Genomic DNA, 21990 nt, shown 5'->3' on the forward strand with positions numbered 1-21990 from the left:
TAACTAAGGATACTATTTTATGCATGGGTAGGCTATTTAGGCTAAAGTGAGTTTATCTGTGTACAAAGATGGCCTAAGATCATTTCACCAATAATGTATAATCACAATTATCCTTGAGAGACTAACCAGACAAGTTATAGAAGGTACAAGTATGCCTGAGATTTAGACAAATATCCTTACCATACATGGCATGCAAATTATTCAACAGGGCTCAATTTTACTTTCATTAGAGACAAAATAGAGTATTTACCAACTCCTACAAGATAAAAACTTTGGAGTCACAAAAAGAGGTAACGTATTATAGCAATATTTCTCACATCCAAGCCCATGGTTTTCAATTTTTTTTGGATGGAGGGGGTGTTTGCTTTGCATTTGCACTACACACAATATGTTATTTCTGGCACCAAACCAAGCCGTCACCTCATATTTGGAATTCTTAAGGGCAAACCATATGGCTACTCAGACTTCACCATAGATATACGTGCAATCCAAAATCCAAAATGGTACAGGTACATAGATTTCCCTTAAATTTATACCTTTAATCCTACAGGTACTTAGGCTTCCCTACATCTATGGATCAAAACTCAATCATGACTATTTTTACTTAAAAATTTCATCACTTAATCTATCATAGGGAAAGGCTCGTATGATATCACCATGAACATTATTGACATGAAAAACTAACAAAATTAAACAAGGGAGTAATCCATGCAATGTGGGTACCATCAAGGTGCCCGAATATTACAAACCAAAAATAAAAATAAGAATCATCCATATAAATATCAAAACATCCAAAAATATCTAAGTAATCTAAACCAAATGAGTGAATACGAAGATAGGCACCCCCAACTAAAAGCTTGTAGTGTCCTTACTGAATAATCAATAAAACATAAAAAAGAGCTCCTAGTATCCGCATTTAGAGTTGCTATCTCCCTAAGACTCCACATAATCTTTGGCATCATTAGAACTAAACCACTCAGCTGGGGCCTCATCATCACTCCTAACTCTAGAAGAGGAGAGTTTGTCTCTGGGTTTCAGAACCTTTCAAAGGCCCTTCACCCTTTCCATATCTTGGTGAAGAACTTCCCCCTCTTATTATCTTCTCATGTGAGTTTTTGAGCTCTCTATGACTCTTTCAAGGATTAATAAGACCTCTCAAGCCTATTAATAGTGGCTCACTGCATCCTCTGATCCTCCATACCTCGCATAATCAAATTGACCCATATAAGAGTGTTGGGTGGTGGAAGACTCTCCCGGACCTTGAGTATACCTTGCTACAAGATCCCTTATTTATCACAAATCAACTGAGATCTCATCAAATGGACCGATCGTGGATGGCCTGAAAAACTCAGTATCCTCAAATGTCAACTTACCCAAGTCGATTATCTTCTTCTTGTTCTTGCCTGATTCTCCCTCACCACAGATCTTAAGAAGATAAATATGGCTATTTGGGCACACCCAAGTGTCTTTGGTGTATACCTCAACCCTGGATCTCTTGCACAACTCAGTAATTAATAAAGAAAATAAGAGATTTGTACCACTATGGGTCTTGAAAAACTTCATGTTTAAGATTACAAGATGACTAACATTCAAAGGAATTCTGTTGATATGAGTCCAAAGGGCATCATAGCTTTCAACGACATCATTGGAGGCCAACACATAAAGACGCTCAACCTTTGGGCTTACCTTTGATGCCTAAACCGAGAGCACAAGTGTGAATAATAGACACGAGTCAATTACACTCCAAGGACGCCCAACCATAAGAGCCTTTTGTCATTTCCTTAGAGCAAAGAGGCACCCAAGGAGTGTAAAGCCTCATTAAGGGCCTTTAGGTCTTTTTATTATATAATTAGTTTAGTGAAGACTTTAAATAACTTCTATTACTTCATTTTTTAGCAACTTTGATTATATTTTGAGATAATACTCTTAAGAGTGTCTTTTTAAGTGTGGAATCACTTGTGCAAGTGTGGATTCACTTGTGGCAATATGGAATTATTATGTTGGTTACCTATTTAAAAATAAGGGTTGCTTTGGGATTCTGATTTCTTGATGTCTTCGTAAGAGTGTGGTGTTGTTATTGTGATTCTTAGTGTTCTACTGTTTGATACACACATTAGTTGCTAAAGATTTTAAGATCTTATTTCTCACTATCTATCCTTTTACTTTCTTACAAATTAGTTTGGTGTTGTTGCTTGTTTGCTTCTTATCTTTTTATTTTTCTACCTTGTGTTTTTGCCGTGCTGTTGTTGTCACCTTGTTTTTGTGTTTCCCTAGTAGATCTGTATCATTTGGCACTAGAGCAAGGCTGGATTTTGTTCCAACAAAATCACTCTTGGGATTATCGCCGAGAAAATTCAAAAATTTCATAAATATAATTGTTATTGTTGTTGAGTCTTGGCCAAAACTATAGTTGTTCTTGTTGTTGTGTCTTGGCTGAAAGTTGAACATAGATCTTGGAGTCCTTTTTGTGTTTTGATTATTTCTAGTGTTAGGTTCTTCTTCACTAACACTATTTGAGTCTAGATCTAAATTCTTGAGCTTGAAAAACGTGTTTTATTTATGTTGTTGTTAAAGATTGGTGGCTTGAAAGGGTGTAGTTGATGCTTGTTTTTGAATATTTGATGTTGAATACTTGTTGATGTTGGAGGGCCAAATATGAACCTTAGAACTCCAAGTTTCAAAGGTTGTGTTCTTGGTGTTCTTCACCATCTTCATACCTTGTTGAAGAAAAAGTGTTTGTTTGATCTTAAACCTAGTAGAAAGAGAGTGTGTCTTGTGTTAGTATTGAAAACATAGTCCTAAGAACATACAAAGGAAGAAAGGTACAAGAGGTCTTTCAAAAAGTCTAACTACCAAAAGGGATAAAGGGGTTTTCCCAAGACTTACCGAAGAGGAAAGGGGGACAAAGATTTTCAAAAGGTGTTTTCCAAAAATACTGAAAGAAAAGTCTTTTTGAATATTGAAAAGCCTCCAAGTCTTGCTATTTCCCTTCCAAAACCAAAAATACACTTTTCCAAATTGAAATTGACCAATCCAAATTGAAGACAAGAATTTTTTTTACTGATTTTCACAATATTTCACGTCCAATAGGAGGCTACCATATCACCAATTCCATACAATTTACCATTTTAGTCTCAAAATTTTGGATTTCTAAGTTTATTTTCTTTTTTTTTAGTTTCATTTCTTGATTCAAGTTCTAATTAGCAACTAGTAATCTTCTCCTTAGTTAAGAGTTAGTTGTTTGAGTTCTTTTCTTTTGTGTTACCTTTCATTGTGTGCTTTTATCTTTTTATGATCATTGTAGTTCTTGGTTCAAGTCAGTACATGTTTTCTTTGAGTCGTTTCAAACAAGAATCTATTCCAACCTCAAGTCACAATTGGTTCCAAGTAAACTCATTGGAGTATAAATGAGATACAAACACTTGTGACGCCTATTGAGTGACTTTTCAAAGGTGTGAGTTTAAAATCTTGTGAGGTTAATTTACAAACTTGTTTGCTGATTTTTTATTTTTTGCTTAGTATTTCTTTGGCTAGGGACTATAGCATCAAGAAAGGTGACCATGAACGATTTCATGGTTGCCATAATGGGTGTTAGTGGCCAAATCGAGAGAATGGAAGAGAGAAAGGAGAGAATGGAAGGGATGGAAAGTTCTCTTTGCAAGAAGCTGGACAACTTGGTAGAGCATCCAAGCTTTCCTAATCAAGTTGAGGCCGTAAGAGAAGAGGAAGCAAAGATTGGGGAGAAGAACTTGGCTCAAGAAGGAGGGTTGTGTGACATTGTTGATCCAACAGTTGAACTGAATGAGGGTAACGAGGAACAACTAGTTGTGGAACGTCTCAAGCCTAAGCCCTTGTTACATACTAACTATGGAACTAGTATTTTGCCTAGTACCAATACTTCTCTCGTGCAGGTTCATAAGCTAATACTTCCAAAGGAGAACTCAGAGAGGACCTCTCATGAGCATAAGTTTGAAGGCCTAAATAAGTTCTTATTCAAGGAATCCAAGTTTGATGAAGACTTGTCTCAAAGGAGGAACCTAACCAAACTCCTATGGGCTAATAGGTACTTTGGGCCATAGAGTGAAACAAATCACCCCATGGATCAAAGGATAGAGTTCCCTACCATGGGAATTCCTACAAAGATGAAAAAGGATCAAACCTATTTGACAAGTTAATGCATGGAAGGAAAGGTCCTTGTAAAGCACCTATGGAGGACAAGAGAACAAATTCAAGGCATTGCTTCCAAAGTACGTACCTATCCACTCCTATTTCTACTGATCCTCAAAGATAGGATTATATTTTATTTATATTTAGTAGACCCTTGAAATTGATTGAATTCATGTTACACCATGAGAGTATTAGTGTCTTCATGATTCCTTTATGGTGTTTGCCTTTGGTCCTTGAATTCTGTCGGCCTTACATTCTTAATGCCCACTCTATTATTTTCCTTAAGAAAAGTCCTTGGTTTGTAATTGATGTACGACTTTGGTTTCCTAATCCTTGTCACACTTATATGGTTTGACAAGTTGAACTAATAGGGAGGACTCGTAGGAGCACACTAATTGCCATGAAAAGAAGTCACCCAACTTTTTCGGTATACCCTTTGGCTTAGAGTATTTTTGTTTCCCATGGATTCTTTAATTACTCTAATAGCATGATTCCATTGGTGAATACACTACTTGAGGGAATTTGCGTAAAGAGAAAAAATGTAATGTGCTTCAAATGTCTTGTCTCATCTTATTTCCGCATTTATGTTTGAGGGTAATTTTAATGAGAATGGTGCCCTTAACTCTTTTCTTTTCTATCTTTTTGCTTATGACGCTGACTTGAATGTGCATAGAGTTTATATTCTTTCTATTTTAGATGACAAGTCTAATTGTTGTTCAAAGAATAGACTAAGGATTCCACTTGATAAACAACTCTTGTCTCTAGTTTCTTGTCACACTTATGTGGATAGACAAGTTGTTTCTTCATTGGAAGGGTGTTTGGATTTTGGTTATTAGAATGCCTATGGTATGATTGATTGTACAAACCCTAACCCTTTGTCATAAGGAGAGTGTGCTTGCTTATGTCTCCTACTATTTTGCAAGGTTCGGATTCAAGGTCAAATCCTTTTCAAGAAGGGGAGGATAATACGAATCCAAAGGGCTTAATAGATTTCAACGACATCATTGGAGGCCAATACATAAAGATGACTCAAGCTTTGGTCTTACCTTTGATGCCTAAACCGAGAGCACAAGTGTGAAGAATGGACAAGAACAAATTATACTCTAAGTCCGCCCCACCATAAGGGTCTTTTTGTCATTTCCTTGGAGCAAATAGGTGTCGATGGAGTGTAAAGCCTCATTAAGGGTCTTTTGGTCTTTTTACTAAGTAATAAGTTTAGTCAAGACTTTAAATATCTTCTATTAGTTCATTTTTATGCAACTTTGATTATATTTTGAGAGAATACTCTTAAGAGTATCTTTGTAAGTGTGAAATCACTTGTGCAATTGTGGATTCACTTGTGACGATGTGGAATCGTTGTGTTTGTTACCCATTTAGAAATGAGGGTTGCTTGGGGATTCCAATTTCCTTAAGGTCTTCGTAAGAGTATGGTGTTGTTATTGTGGGTCTTAGAGGTTCTAGTGTTTGATACACACTTTAGTTCCTAAAACTTGTAATATCTTATGTCTCACCATCTATCCTTTTACTTTCGTGTAAATTAGTTTGGTATTGTTGCTTGTTTTCTTCTTATCTTCTTGTTCTTCTACCTTGTGTTGCTGCCGTGTTATTGTTGTCACCTTGTTTCCATGTTTCCATAGTAGATCTGTATAAGTTGTCTAGTATATAGGCAATTAACTGGGATCTCATATCTTGAACAAAAATTATGTTTGTGCATGGAGAGACCTAGCTACAAATGATGTGTAGTTGTATCCTTACCTCCACTATGAAATCATTCATAGATATCTCCTGCTTGGTAACCACCCATGTAACCTCCCTATCAGGGCACAACTTCTAAGCCATCTAGATCTCCAGTTCACACCCCTTTGCCTCAAACTGAGCCATATCTGTTTTTGGGAGCCTATAAATGTCATTAATCTGTTCAACTCCAAAGTTCACCTCCTTTTTTTAGATCCTGATGTTAGGGTTTGAGAAATATACCATCCTACAATTAACGTAGAACTCCCTTACCCACTTCTCATTTTCCCAACAAGGATTCGAGGAAAAATATCTCCACCCAGTGGCTATGAGTCTGTCATGAAATGACAGACGTTTTTCTTGCACCTTTTCCAAACATAAGCTCCTATTCGGAAGCAACTTTGTCTTTGAAAGATCACCATAGTACAGGTTATGGCACTCAGGGGCCATGAAATATTCTTGATCATCATATCCTATGACGTAAACATGGAAAACATAAGAACAACATAACAACACTCATCATTATTATTTTCATGCACAAACTATGCTATGTTTCAAATTAAGCTCATGGAATGGTTACCAGGTGGTTTTTGGGCATGAATTGGAAGTGCAGGATTTTTGGACCAAGCTAAAAATTAACCTCTGATATGGCGATTGTGGGTCATCGAGCCACGATCGCAGTATCTGAGACTAGACTGGGCCAAATTTTCAAAAATTCAAGATTCCAATTTCAAGGACAAATCATGTTCCAAAATAAGAATTATGAATAAGAGCATTGACAAGGTTGCTAGGTACTTTATCATTCCATTAGAATGTGAAAACAACTAGCTATGAGTTTGTTTGGGCATTTAATTGAGACTTGATATGCACACCCTATTTCTATCAATTTTGAATACAATTTGGGTACTCAAGACTTCCCCAAGTATGTGCACACCATATAAAACAGCTAACCACACCATACAAGTGCAATTAATAAATACTAATCATGAAAATCATAGTTTTAGGCCACACCTATCACATATATTCTACGGCCTACAAATAAGTAATTTATGAGGGGATTCAAATAAAATATTGGCCGAGGGATGATGATTGGATTCTAAGACTGTTTTTGAATGCCAACAGACAACCCCAATTAGGTATAATTTTAAGAAAAAATTTAAAAAAGGAGTGTGGCAGGGAAAATGGCAGTCAAATTGTCTTTTAACTAGACTTGACCATGATCATAGTCCATGTTCCGCAATCGCAGACACGTGACTACCATAATCACGGTAGATTGAGTGCCACGATCGTGGTAGTTGAGGCGATTTTTGGTCCTCTATTTTTCCCTGTTCAGTTTACTGCACAAAAATTCCATACTTTTCCTATTCAGCCTCATTCAAACACCCCATAGTGCTATAAATGCAAGGATTAATCAACAATAAAATTAAAATCTACTCTAATAAGTAAAACATTAAGGATACGAGCCACTTTTATGGCATTTGTAGGTCTCCTCCAACATAGCACCTTATGTCATGGTATCCTTCATCTTTTCAAGTTGAATCCTCAATGGACCCATTATTTGCCCCCGTGTCCTCAACATCAATAATGGACACTACTTGTAACTCCATGGGTTGTTTATCCATATTGCACACTCAAAAGGACACTTCATCATCATTGACCCAAAATCTTATTTCTCCTAGCTCCATAACCACAATAGATCTTCCAGTTGCAAGGAAAGGTCAGCAAAGGATAATATGGACCTCTTGGTCGATTTCACAATCAAGGAATACAAAATCCATCGAAAGAATAAAGCGATCCACCTTTACTAAAACATCATACAAGACCCCAACCAATTTCTTTATAGAATGCTCCTCCGTCAATAGCCTCATTTTATGTAGAGTCGGAGTGCCAACCCCAAGTTTCTGATAGATTGCACAAGGAATTAGATTGCTGCTTCCACCAAAGTCACACTAAGGCTTTTTCAAACTTGTTTGTCCCTATAGTGCAAGGGATTGTAAAGGCCCTGGATCCTCTCTATTCTCTATTATAGCACTCGTCATGATAGAACTACACCCATGAGTAATTTCAATGGTGTAACGACCTAAAAATTTGATGAAATATGTGAAATTTGTGATTTTTTGTGATTTGACTATTTTACCCCTCCCCGTAGTTTCATTATGATATTTCTAGGGTATGGGAGTGATTGGCATATTTTTTGATGCATTTTGGTATCATTTATACAATATTGTGATTTTTTATGGCTCTAAGAGCCTTATTTTAGATTTATATGGATATCTTTTGATCCGTGCAACGGATGACGAAATGGACTATGCCAGCAGCTCTGAATTATCAATTTTAGGCTAGGTATACCTTTGTTTCAGGTCCCAGTGCACCCAAACTCATTTTAATCTATTGGTCGAAAAGTTGAAAAATTAGAAATATGGGTGTGGGACCCACATTTGATCGATAAGACTTCGGATGGAAAATCCAACTTTCCCAGCATATCCAAAATATCAATATTAGGGTGTTAGAATTTTTGGTATGATTTTAAGGCTTTTAAATTTCATTTCGACCCTTGGTTTGGAAAATTATAATTTCGAATTTCAGGGGTCAACTTCGTGAAAATGATTTTTTTTCTTGAAAATTTGATATCACCATCACATCCATGTGATACCCCGAGTTCTCCCATTAATAATTTCTCTCCCAAATATGTCGAGTCGTTAAAGACTTTTTATCTTTCCAAGAGTCCGTTAAGATCTCAGACGAAAATATATTGAATTCTGTTCTTTATCATGCTTAATAATTTTTCTGTGTAGAATTTTTGGATATGCAACCCGTCATCACATAGAGCATCAAATAATCTTTCCAACGATATGTGGATCATTCAAGACCGACACTCGAGCGATGAGTTATGATCATTCCGATCTAACCATGAATAGTGGTGAACAGTAAATGTGCAGGAAAAGAAATACTCAGGCCAGGTGAATTTTAGGGTCAACTTCAAATGATCATAACTCCTTTACATAATAATCTGGGTGAGCTACTCTATATCACCAGAAAGCACTGAGAGTTCTCTTTCGAATGAAATTGGTTTCATCCAATTTGTCCGTCGGAGCAAAAGGTTATGATCGATCTACTTTAGCCTATCAAAATAGTCCACCAAAGGACAGGTTTGACATTATTTGATTTTTAAGGGTATTTTGGTCATTCCCACTCCAATCCATCCGGGTAAACCATGAATTTAAGTCCATTAAGAGTATTCAATAGCTCATTTTTCTCCAAAATTTCCTAAGGCTCAAACCCCAACCCTACTACTCCAAATTTCATCCTTCTATGTCTCTTGATTGAACCATAGAAATTTCAAATTGATTTGGTATTCGAGTTGATCATGTTAAGGGCTTCGAGAAGCACCTTTATTTTCATGAATAAAGTTCTGGAGTCGAAAGTTCATATTCATCTTCCATTTTTAGGTAACCATCGAGATGTTGTACAAAATCCATGAATGATAATCTATTGGCAATAAATATGACTAAAAGAATACAAGATAGACGAAGGTAGTGAGCTTGATTTTTTTATGATGTGTGTTCTAGGTAGCAGGGAAGATCACCTCAGAAGAACCCTCAAAAGCCTTAGCAACCAAGCAATTAGACCATCCTCAATTGTTAGGCTCGTCTAAATTTCCTAGGAGAGACCTCTTTCCATGACAAAATAATTGTATTATCCCTCCCTGAGCTGCACGAGGAGAGTAGAGTAGGACTAGATGTACTAGGAAGAACCCCTCTCGAATTGAAGTGGCCAATTCGTGAAGGCAAGTGACAACTCCATACTCCTGGGTTGAGCTGACCTAAATACAACATGTAGGTCTTCAATGGGGTCACTGAGTCCCATAATAAATGGGTAAGTGTAAAAGAAAGCACAGTCGGGCCTCAACAAGGTGATACTTCGAATGAGCAGGGAGCTTCCACTTAGAATTTCTTAATGGACCACCGACAATCTCACTAGACTACGACTATATCACTCTCTTTCACAGGGGAGCCCTTACTTACGGGTCTATCCTTCACTTTATAGTCGTTACATGCAGAATTTTGAAGTCTTCTTTGAAAGAATATAAATTGGGGATAGTTTCATTGCTAGTCGGTTCGAAAGAGGTTGATTTCATTTTCTTTTATTCGATGCCTCGTCGTTGGCCAAAGAAAGAGAGGAAGGGTTCAAATAAGAGCCATATATGCCCGATCGAGATAAAATGCGCAAAGAGAAGAACTTAGGCGAAGAGGAATCCTTCGGTTCAAAAGAAGAACAATGAAAGAAAGTGATAGAAACCAGGTGGCATCCTAAGGAGGTGTGTCGTGTCTAAGACACCTAGGTGGCAAAGGCCAGTTCACAAAAAAGGCAGTATTTTTCTCTACTGGGTAAGGAAAGGACCAATCGATTGATCGATGATTAAAAACAAAAATAGAAAATAATTTTTATTGTCTAAGTATTTTAATTCTTTTTTAAAAATAAATTGACTTTTTCATTGAAATTATTTGAACCACGCTTTATCTCTTTTTTTAATTATTATTTTTTTTTTTTAATTTTGTTTTCTTTTTTTTTCTTTTTTATTTTTTCTCTGTGTTCTATCTCTAACTTATATTTCTCTTTCTTCTTTTTATTCTTTTTCATGTTTTATTTCTCGTTTTTCTTTTTGAATTTCTTTTCTTTTTCTTGTGCCCCCCTCCCTCCTTCTTTTTCTCTAGTTTGATTTTTTTTTATTTTTTATTTTTTTTCATTTCTTTCTTTCGCTTTTGTTCTCTCTCTTCTTTCTCTAGCTTTTATTCCTCTTAATTATTTACTTTTTTTTTTGTATTTTTTGTTAATCTTTTCTTTTCTATTTTAACATTTTGTACTTTTGAAAAATATTATCACGTCGAGCACAAAAAATACCACAATCGCTAATTATATTTGTATGTGTACCATCATTTATATTTTTATATTTGTTGATACAATTATATTTGTATTTTATAGTTTGTATTTTTTGTATTTTATAATTAAAAAAATTATTTGAAGTATTTGTTGATACTGTTGTTTCGGGTACACAAAATCTGTATTTTGGCAAAACAAGTTCAAGAATAAATCAAGAACACTTATGAAGGTTTTCAGTACCTTCAACACAAGATAAAAGTAACCTTTCAAAGAAGTGTGTTTTCTGTATTTTAAAGAAAAAATAGATGAAGCAGAAAAAGCCAAGTCCTTCGAATTCACAAAGTGTCTTTAAGGAAATAATTTTCCTCAATTACCCGAGATTGCGAAATTTTTCTCCCAAGATAAAATGGCCTAATAATCCAATAAGAGTTTTTCAGAAGACAAGAAGTGTTTTTAATTCAAAAATTTTTGTTCCAAAACTTGTGGGAAAATGCAGGTTTATATAGCCATTAAGTGCCTTTTCCGAAATGTGGTAATGGTTCATCGGAAAGGTGTGTCCTTTGGAACAGTCATGTCTGTCCATTCGAAACAGTGTGTCTTTTTCTGAGCAGTCACAACCATCTGAACAGTTATCTCTTTTCCGAAATAGTGTCTTTTCGTCAAAGGATTGTGTCCCTCCATTTTTCATTCACACCAATTGAACCTAACTAATACAAATAATAAATTATACATATTCACGTCTAAACTATTTAAATAAAAAAATAATTTTATTTAAAGTATATGTATGACACAAATAAATATAAAACACAACAATAAAAAAAATGAGAGGAAAATAGGCAAATAAAAAAAGATGACAAAAAAGAATAAACAAAACAAAAAAAAAAAAAAAGAAAATACAAAAAGGGGAAAAAAGATGACAAAAAAGAAAAAATGAAAAAAATATAGGAAAAAAAGATGAAAAATTGAAAAGAAAAAATGAGAAAGATAAAAGAAAAAAATGAAAAATGAGAGAAAAAAAACAAAATAAAAAGAAAGAAAAAGAAGAAGAAAAAAAGCTGAAAAAGAAAAAATAAAAAGAGAAAATTAAGGAAGAAATAAATGAGAGAGACTATGAATTGTATTTAATTAGCAAAAGAGGCTATTGATTGTAACTAATTGAAATTTTAGCTAAATTAAATAATTAAAAGTTTATGTTTGCTAAGTCATGTAATTTTTCTTGTAATATAGAAGTACTTTTACCTTTAAATAATAATAATAAGTAATGGATAATATGGATATTCATATTATTCATTGGATTTACCCATTTTATCCGTATCATAATATGGATATTTTTAATAATAATACTTCTTATTATTATTGTTATTGAGAAGCCATTTATAGACGCATGCTTTAATATGTTTTAATTTAAAAAGCTTGACTTACTGAACTAACCAAGCTCAGTAACATAAATACACTATATTCCATTCCATTTTATTCGACATAGTTTGGATCAACATGAAGTTTTGGCAAAATTTGAATGTCAAATAGGCGGATTCAAGCACCGACGACACATAGGTAAGGACTTGAATAATAAGTACTACCTCCGTTCTATTTTATGCGTCGCCATTTGATTGAACACAAAATTTAAGAAATAAATGACTTTATAAAGTTAACAAAATTGTCCTTTTAAAATTTATTTTTTAATTGTCTTTTCTTATAAAGTAAGACTCACTAAGGATAAAACAAGCATGATGCCACTAAATAATTACCAAATAAAGAAAGATAACATTTTTTTTAGAATAGACAAAAAAAATGACGATACATAAAATGAGACCGGAGGTAGTAAATAGATTCAGCAGATGTATAATTGCGCAAATTATCTTCTCCTCTATTAGAAGGATGAAGATGAAGCTCGACTAAACTAGTGATATATATTAACTCAAAAATATTATTATACATAATAATCATGTCAATGCATAGTAAATAAATGATTCTCAATAATTCTGTGATTTCTTCGATGATTGGCTTCATCTTCATTTCCAGTACGAATTTTCCTTCTATTCATCTCAGCATACATTTCTTCTATCATTGGTTTCCAAAGCCGAACTCGAGCATTTATGAACCAATTAGATACCTGTTCAAAGCAAATTAGAATTTCAATGAATTAAACAAGAGAAAAATCATCAAGATTCTTCTTTAAACAATTCAAAGTCGATATCCAAGTATACTTATACCTGACTCCTTGTTAATCCACTTTTTACTGCCAACAATTGCTTCTCTGCATCCTTTGGATATCTGAAACGCACTTTCATGAAGTGTTTTCAGCAAATTATTACATTAAAAGAAGAAACAGAAGCATTCAACTAAGAGAATGTTATGCTTTTCTGACAGTTTCCAGAGTTTGGTTAGATCATGGGTTGCGGTTAGGATTGTACTCATTGTACTCCACATGAGATGTAAATTTGGTTATGTGAAGCAATTAGACAAGATAACTGCTACAACATATTACACTGATAGCGTATATAAGTTAAAGCCATGCTTACGGGTGAAGAAAGTTCTGAAACATCCATGCTCTTAAAACTGAGACAGATCTTTCCGGCAAGCCTCTCTGTGGCCTCCATAACTGATGATCTTTCCTTTTTAGCTGCTGAAGTGCCCACTGCTTTTGAATGAAGGATGTTTCAAATGATTTCTCTACTCCCCTTTCTCCTCCTTTGTTAAAATGTTCTCCCATCGCAAGAATGTAATTGCTTATTCTCTCCCTCAGGTTTTTGTACAAGGAGGAGATGGTTTTAAGGGCAAAACGAGCGTGTATACAAGGATCCAACTCAGTGACCGCATGAAATGCAGAGATGACCATATGAATCTCATCCAAGCATTGGTTGTATTGTTCATCAACCTAAATATAAAGTGCAAAGCACAACATATGATGAGTAGGCATAGAGGCAGAGCAAGCAGAAGGAATTTCCAAAGCCGATTATCCTAACAAAGAAATGTAATCATCAAATAGTCTAGGAAACAATGGCACAATTACTTGCCAACTTACCACTTGCAATAAAGCCACCAGATTTTTTTTCTTTGCTTCACTATCCATCTGACCAATGAATCTATGGTCTGCATCAGGTAAATCATCAGAATGCAAGGCCGCATAGCCCCTTGCAGAATCTGAACTCAATGCAGACAAAGTGTTTGCACCACAGTCCATTCCTCGATAACCTAACAAGTTATGATTTTGAAGAGATAACTGTGCAATTTCAGAGAGTATTTCTTGCATTACACGAAGATATCTTGATCCGGTTAAGAATTGTGAAAGGTGGACAGGTTTGTATGAAACAAAGTTCAAAGACAAATTTCTGCTGTTGCAAGACGTTAACTCCGAATCAAAATGTCTTTGAGGGAAAGCATGGTTGGTGACACCAGAGCAGCTTATATCCGAGCATTGGTCCTGGATAATAGGCCCACATACAACAGCAGATTGTGATGTTGTGAGACTTAGACAGAGCTCATTGCTAAATCTGGAAGATCCTGAGGGACTATCAGAACTCAAACTGGCTGTTTCTGATGAGAACCATGTGTTTGAATTCACATTTTCAGTTAATTGGAAAGGTTGAGATTGTGCTCGTCCTAAAACCGTCCCAGGGATTTCTGGGACACCATCAAACTCATAGTTTCTGTACGATCCAAATGAATGATTCAATACATTAGGATAGTCTAGACCATCAATTTTCTGGCCTTCTGCGGGATGTGAAAAGGGAGCCACTATTGCTAAATTTTCAAGATTCTCATGCACAGCATTCCTTGCAGCCAAAAGATTTGCAAGAGACACAGCAGAAATTGGTATTCCCTCCATATGTTGATCCTCTGTGTAAGAATTACTTATTGGATAAGAAGTACTAAATGAGGAGCCCTTTATTCTGTTTCTCCCTGCTGGTAGTACATTGTGAATTGCTTCAGTTTCAACAGCTCGGGGAAAATTTGGTAGATTTAGACAACCTTGAGAACTGTTTATGATTTCTCCTTGTAGCATGGAAGGATAAGGAATTTCTTGTCCATCCATGATATGGTTTTGTCCATACATAATGTTTTTCTGATTGTTCAGACAGACTGTATCAGGAAAACTAATGGGAACAATGGCTGTATGAAGATAATTTTCATCTATAATAGTATGAGGCTGTGTCATTTCTAGTGGCATATTGTGTTATACACATCACTTCAGGTTTTTCTATGGAACGACAAAGTAAAGTGATCAAGCTAAGAACAGCTGCTGACATGCAAACAGTTCTTCCACGAGCATTAAATCAGCAAATGTTCACACTTCTATACTTTTGAATCAAATTGCCTAAAACAAGAAAATTCCAATTAGCACTATTTAGATAACATTTTGACAGATTCTGTGGAAGGTTGGTAACATTTTATCACCTAAATTATTAATAAAACGAGTATACATAAAAGAAAATAGTATGATAAATTAGGAAAACAAAAAACTGCAACATGTCTTACCACTGATGGATGGCAGAGAAACACCTCTACTGAATTTGCTCCATCTAATTTTTTATGATTAACAAAATTAAAAGTTTACTGAGATGGCATTTGAAATTGTTCAACTTAAGGGCTTTACTTTCATCATGCACATCAAGCCCAAATTAACCTTTCCCTTTCCCTTCTCCACACCCCAACCCACCCTTTTTTTTTCGTACGTAAATATGATGGGCCGCAATCATTTACATCCAAATAGTTGACTCAATAAAAATGCTTTAATTCAGAGACGCTAGGAACTGAAATGAGCATCCAACTTATTTCGTCTCTTTATATTGATGGGTTGTCAATGCTATAAGAACAAATAGCAGCATTATATTAAAAAGTTCATGTGCTTCCAATATTGTATCAGAACCACAACTGTTTTTGAAAACAAGAACAACAGCAAGTGGGAGGGAAGTGTACACACACCTTACCCATACCTTGAGAGGCAGAGAAACTGTTTCAGATAAGACCCTCAGCCAGAATTGTTCTTAAATAATAGCAGAAATATGGAAAGCAAACAATCTGCTCTTTGATGTCTGAAAAACAAATATAGGAAGAAATTAGACATACATATAATTTCATAACTGACTCTCCTAACTCAGAACCCACATCCATTAAATTATGAATCCGCCACTTGAGTTCAACAATAATTCCCATGAACTGCCATCAAAGTTCTCAAATCTCCAAATGGGAAGGGTTAATTTGCCAAATTCTTACTTTCTTGATCAAGCAAGATGAAAATAGGAGTATGAAACAAACATCTGACAAAACCATTTCCTAGTCAGTGTGTAGAGGGCTGCTTAAGTGAAAAAAATTATCATGTCAAAACAACAACTATCAAAGTTTCTCTCCGTTACTTTAAGAGAAAAAAATATGGCACACGTCAAGTAGTAGAGAATGATAAACCAAGAATGAAACCAAAAGATGGCTTACATGGAACTTAAGGATAGAAAAGCCAGGAACATGAAAGGGAAAAAAGTGTTTCTCACCTTATAATTGATCTTAAAACACATCCAAAATACAAATACTTGAAAGATTGCAAACATTATTAGTAGAAAGTAATTCTAAGAATTAGTACTGGAGAAGAAGATAACCAAGTTGTGATAAATTTCCAAAAACAGCAGCTTCAATTCCTATTAAAATGGCATTCCAAGATTGTCTGTCTCATACCAAAAGATGGATCCCTTATTATTTGTTCCCGACATATATATTAACTTCTCACAGAAATCCAAATCCAAAAATGGAGAAAAACCCAAAACAAATCATTGGTTTTTCCCCTTTCACCCCAAACAATGTTCAGCAAAAAGTCGTGAAAGAGGACCTTTTTTTCCACCTTTGACAATAAAGAAGAAAGGTTAAAAAAAAAAAAAAAGAATATATGGTAAGACTAGTACACTATTTCAACCCCACAAACCCACCCTCTAAAACTACAAGAGTAAAAAAATGCAAAAAGTAAGATGTTTTGCTTGCATGAGGAAGAAAAGCAAGATTTTTACTCAGAACCCAACACCCAAGAAAAGTCAGAATCCCTCAGACCCCATGAAGAATCATCATCTTATAGCTCATGTGAGTCATACATTATTTAATTTTTTTTAAAAAAAAGGATGGTCTGTTTTGGGGGTCATTATCCAAAGGACATTCATTTTCATTAATAATCCCAAGAGGAGAGAGAGAGTGTGTGGTTGTGACTTTTGTGTGTGCCAGAGGTGTGTTAAAAGCCAAAAAAAATGGGCTTCTTGGTTTTGCAGAGAGCAGCTGGGAGATGAATAATTACAAGGATTTATGGACCCATTATGAAAATATAGGGAGAGAAGAGCCACACAAACGAAAACCATTCACATTTCATGCACAGCATAGCATATCACATATACTTTTCTAGCAGTGACGGATCTACAGTTGAAATGTTGGGTCCTATTCAACTCACTCTCTGTATTTATTTATTTATGTAGACCACTAAATTAAGTGTCGTTTGATAGAATGTATCAAAAAATATAATGCATGCATTAATTATTATGTATTAATAATATCTTATTTGGTACATTTTTTTATCTATGTATAATGCATGCATTAATTATTATGTATTAATAATATCTTGTTTGGTACATCTTTTTGTCTATGTATAACTAATGCAAACACTAGTTATACACTCTATTGTGTATTGAGGTGTGTATTAGTAATATACATTATTTCCTATGTATTAGTAATATAAAGATTTTAAACACATGTATTAACTTTTTGAATGACCTTAATATCCTTTAATTTTCCTCTCAAAATATTTAATAATTTTTTTTCCACCATTTTAATTTGCAAAAATAAATTTTCTCAAAACATTTCACAATTCATTTTTCACCATTTTAATTACAACAATGAATAGTTGGTTTAAATAACTCTAACATATTTTTGCTTTGTTTCGAGGATCTTTAAAAAGATTTAAAAATATTCTTGAGACTACTTCTTAATTTTACATCTTGTATTTTTTTTCAATCATGTTAATCCGTCAGCATAACATTTCATGCGCAAAGACGAAAGTCTTGCAATTAATCCTGAACCTTTATATACTAGTTCAACAATATTAATTATATTTGAGATAACAAAAAAACATTGTTGCAAAAATAGTGTACAAAGTCAAAGAAGGGTAATTTTGTAAACAAACATTTCTTTTATAGAAATTGTGTAAGATATATTATTTCTAATACATTAAATCAAACAATGTATAAGAAAAAATATCAGCATAACTAATACAAGTATAACTAATACAAAAATTATTAATGCAAATATTATTAATACATTATATTCTGCATTATTCTTATACACTCTACCAAACGACCCCTTAGTAGTATAAACATTATGTATGTGCTTGGCCATGAAAATCTAATTGGAGTTGGAGTTGTGTTTGATAATAAATATAAATTGGAGTTCTTTTTATATTTTTGTGAATAAATTAAAATAAAAAAGTGAAAATAAATTTTACTTGAGTTGAATTTCAAAATTTTTAAAAATTTTATAGTCAATATTTTTAAAAATTTTATATTCAAACACATATTTTGTAATTCAACTCAAAAAAAAAAAATCACGGTCAAGCGCCCCTTGTGCTTTTTACCCTATTGTTTAAGAAGTTCTATTCTTGAACCGTTTAGTTTGCATCGTAAGGGAATATAGCTAATCAAACTAGTTGATAAGTACTTTTTAATTTATGGAGATTGATTATTAGCTTGTGTTTTGAACATGCTATTTCATCTCATGTTTCAGTGACATGCAAGATGAAATCTCAAATGTTCACAAAATTATGATTTCAGATTTTATATCATGATTTCAACTTTTTAAAATATAAGGTTTGATGCATAAGTTTATATTTTGTAAAAAATATGTCATTAATTAAAATTTGGTTAAAAAAATAAAAATTATGCTCGACATGATGAGATTGTTCGAACCATGTGAAAGGATTATATTAAAAAATTGATCGAACACATCGGCAGACCCCTAAATTTGACACAAACTTTCACTTTGACACTTGAATTAGATGTTGTTCATTTTAAACACTTAAATTCGTGTCCAATGTATTATTTTGGTACTTTTTGCTTACATGGCAAAGTGAGTGAATCACACTCTCTAATAGGCGAGTGAAAAATTAATTTAGTAGATTTTTATTTATTTTCCTCTTCTTCTTCTTTTCAGTTTCTCCAACCATTATTTTCCACATTTGCATCAAGCTTAAACTCAAATATGCTCTTCAATAATCTCTCAATAGCAATAGTCCCTTTCTCCCAACACTATTATTTCTTATTTTCTTGATTAGAAAATTATTTTTACAACATAAATGGAAAAAAAGTTACATACTCAAAAATCAAACCTTAAACATTTTGATGTCAAAGATCAAGATGAAATACAAAGTTCTCAAAAAAAAAAATACAATTGTTGCCTGTTCCTTGAGTTTTTTCATACCTATATTTTTAGTTTTAGAAAAAGAATCTTCCTAATATGCTTTTCAAGATTTTATGTGTTTTGACTTTAAAAAAAAAATAAAGAATGATGGTGACTAGAATTTGTAGTTCTTCAACTTTTTTAGTTGTCATTTTCTTTACTTTTGAGTTGTTACTATAAATAATTTGGAAAATAACTTCAAATGAGTTTTCGATGAGAGATGAAGAGAGCTTGATGGCATGGTAGGAAAGGCGATGCGAGATGTGAGGAGGGAGGGGGTTTGGGTATCGAAGAAGATGATTTGGGTGGGTAAGGTGGGGTATGTTGGAGAAGACAATTTTGTTGGGGTTGGGTGTGTTGGAGAGGATGACTTGGAGGAGGAGGGGGCTCTACAAATTAGACTTATAGTAGTCTTGTAATTATTTAAAAAAACTGCCATGTGTCAACAATTAATTTATTACTTTGTCATGTGTTCTTAACTTTATTTTTTCTTTAATTTATTTGTGTATATATTAATGAGATGGACAATTAAAATGAGTTGACATAATTTAATTGGCCAATTAATCCACATAAGAAATGCTTTCTACCACGCGCTTGAGGGTTTACAACATTCTGTACAAAAGGTGTCAAAATGACACACTTAAACACGGATTTAGTGTTTAAAATAAACAACGTCTAGTTTAGTGTCAAAGTAAAAGTTTGTGACAAGTTTAGGGGCTTGTTGATGTGTGTGGCCCAAAAAATAATTAGTTACTATTATTGTTGACTAGTGGATCTTTATAACTTGTGTGTACCTGAAAATTTATAATCTCAAACTTTTATTTACAAAAGAAACATGAAAATTTGTGATTTATCAATTCAGCATCTTAGGATATCACGATATTCTATTTAAGAATTATGGTTTGTTCATTTGCTAATGTCTTATAAGAATTGGGGAATATTCAATAATTTCCACAACTTGTTGATTTTCATGTTTAAGAACAAAAAATACAACTCAAATAATTCAAATTGTGTGTCCAAACAAAATTTTAAGTTCATATCAAATGATTTTAAATCATGATTTCATATCATATATACAAAAATGCCCTTAGTTTGTTAAAATAAGAATAGTACTTATAAAGTAGGTATTTATAAATAAAAATAAACCAAGAAAATGATGGTTAATAGTACTTATAAAGTAGGTATTTATAAATAAAAATAAACCAAGAAAATGATGGTTACTTTTAACTTATGATTTTACAGTTTAAAAGCATGTAATGACTTAATTTTTGGTGATTTTTGTGAATTATTTATTTATGTATGATTTGATCATTTTACCCCTCCTCGTGATTGCTTTGTGGTATTTATTGGGTATGGGGATGATTGACAGGATTTTCAATGCATTTTGCTGTGATTTATGCAAGTTTGTAGTTTTTGGTGGTTAAAATGGCTTCATAGTAGACTTTGATTGATATTTATTATTCTGTGCATCGGATGGCAACACAGACTATGACACCAAATTTGAAATGTTGATTTTAGGTTGGTGTAATTTGATGACTTTTGTATCTCATTTCGGTCCTCGGTTCAGAAAGTTGTGGAATTTGGTCTTGGGGGTCAATTTTTTGAAAATGTTTTTTTTTAAAATATGTGTCACGCCCCACAATGATAATGGCGTACAAGAACCATATATGCTTACTTTACACGCACTCTACAACATACACAAAATTATGAGATAATAACGAGCAGGATATCCAATACGAGTTGTATATGTACATGAGGGGGTTATATTAACAAAATTGTACAATATAATACTGCATGATGTCTATGAAGCCTCTAGTCAATTTAACACATTATACGATAGATGACTAGTTTGCATAAGGCCCGACATACTAAACTAGAGACCTGTACATATAATAAAAAATACTAGACATAGACTAGCTCCAGAGAGATATGGAGCTCACTAAAACATTAGCTGAAAATGGCAATACGGCCTAACGTAGACATGTGTTATCCTAAGGATTTGAGCCTACATCGATAAAACGTGGTGCCCCCAGGACGTTAGTACATAAACAATATGTACTGGTATGAAAGTAGATAGAATAACAATTGGATAAGTGCGGAAGCTCATATGAATCAAATATCAAAGTGAACAGCGTATGATTCAACAAGTAACACATATACAACATGAAACTGTAACCTATGCACCGATCTTATTAGCATCTAATATAATATTTAGAAAAGTGTCCATTATAATATAGGGCCTATAATTTTCTTAGGTGATGTATTTACCCTATAAGTAGTATAAATGATCGCAAGATGGCCCATTAAAGGTAATCTGAGGCAAGTACAAAGCTTATGTTGCTTAATACTCATTGTTATGATCTCATACATATAACTGTAATCGTAGTCTGAAATTAGATATGCTCCACCCAGGGGCTTACTATGAAGGTTTGCCCGCAGGCCATATATGTCATATATTGGCTCGAGTCAGGAGAAATCAGTGCATGACGTCCACGTTGACTCCAAATACAAATGATACCATAAAGGCGAGTACGCCCCAATGTCTGGGCTAATTATAATGATCTGTTCTCAATCCTGTGCACTGAATTACGTCGAGCGATATACCAAGCCAAGTCTATGTACCCTCCCGTTATTAATGTTTATCAAATAATGCCTTAAAGGCCTATGATATGTGAATAACAGTAGTGATCACTTAGCTAAAACATATAAGTACAACTATGATATTATTATTTACTTTTATTCCTAACTTGTGATGTATATAACATGTGGCCTAAGAACTTCTAAGTA

General features: G+C 33.8%; 1 protein-coding gene across 9 annotated transcripts; it reads right to left on the reverse strand.

The window, feature by feature from the left end:
- Positions 1–12628: 12628 nt before the first annotated feature.
- Positions 12629–17130, reverse strand: LOC107838892 (homeobox protein ATH1). Of its 9 annotated transcripts, none has more exons than XM_047395796.1 (6): positions 16377–17130; positions 15709–15818; positions 13808–15100; positions 13305–13660; positions 12996–13066; positions 12629–12895 (listed from the first exon to the last, which is right to left on the reverse strand). In XM_047395796.1, the coding sequence occupies exons 3-6, from the start codon at positions 14951–14953 to the stop codon at positions 12888–12890; spliced, it is 1581 nt and encodes a 526-aa protein (XP_047251752.1). In that variant the 5' UTR covers positions 14954–15100; positions 15709–15818; positions 16377–17130; the 3' UTR covers positions 12629–12887. The 9 variants fall into 9 exon arrangements, with proteins under 9 accessions (XP_047251752.1, XP_047251749.1, XP_047251748.1 ...); XM_047395793.1 differs by having other exon boundaries at positions 12996–13056; positions 16453–17129; XM_047395792.1 differs by having other exon boundaries at positions 12996–13056; positions 15720–15818; positions 16377–17129.
- Positions 17131–21990: the final 4860 nt, after the last annotated feature.

This window comes from Capsicum annuum, chromosome 8 (assembly GCF_002878395.1).
Source record: "Capsicum annuum cultivar UCD-10X-F1 chromosome 8, UCD10Xv1.1, whole genome shotgun sequence".
NCBI classification, from domain to species: Eukaryota; Viridiplantae; Streptophyta; class Magnoliopsida; order Solanales; family Solanaceae; genus Capsicum; species Capsicum annuum.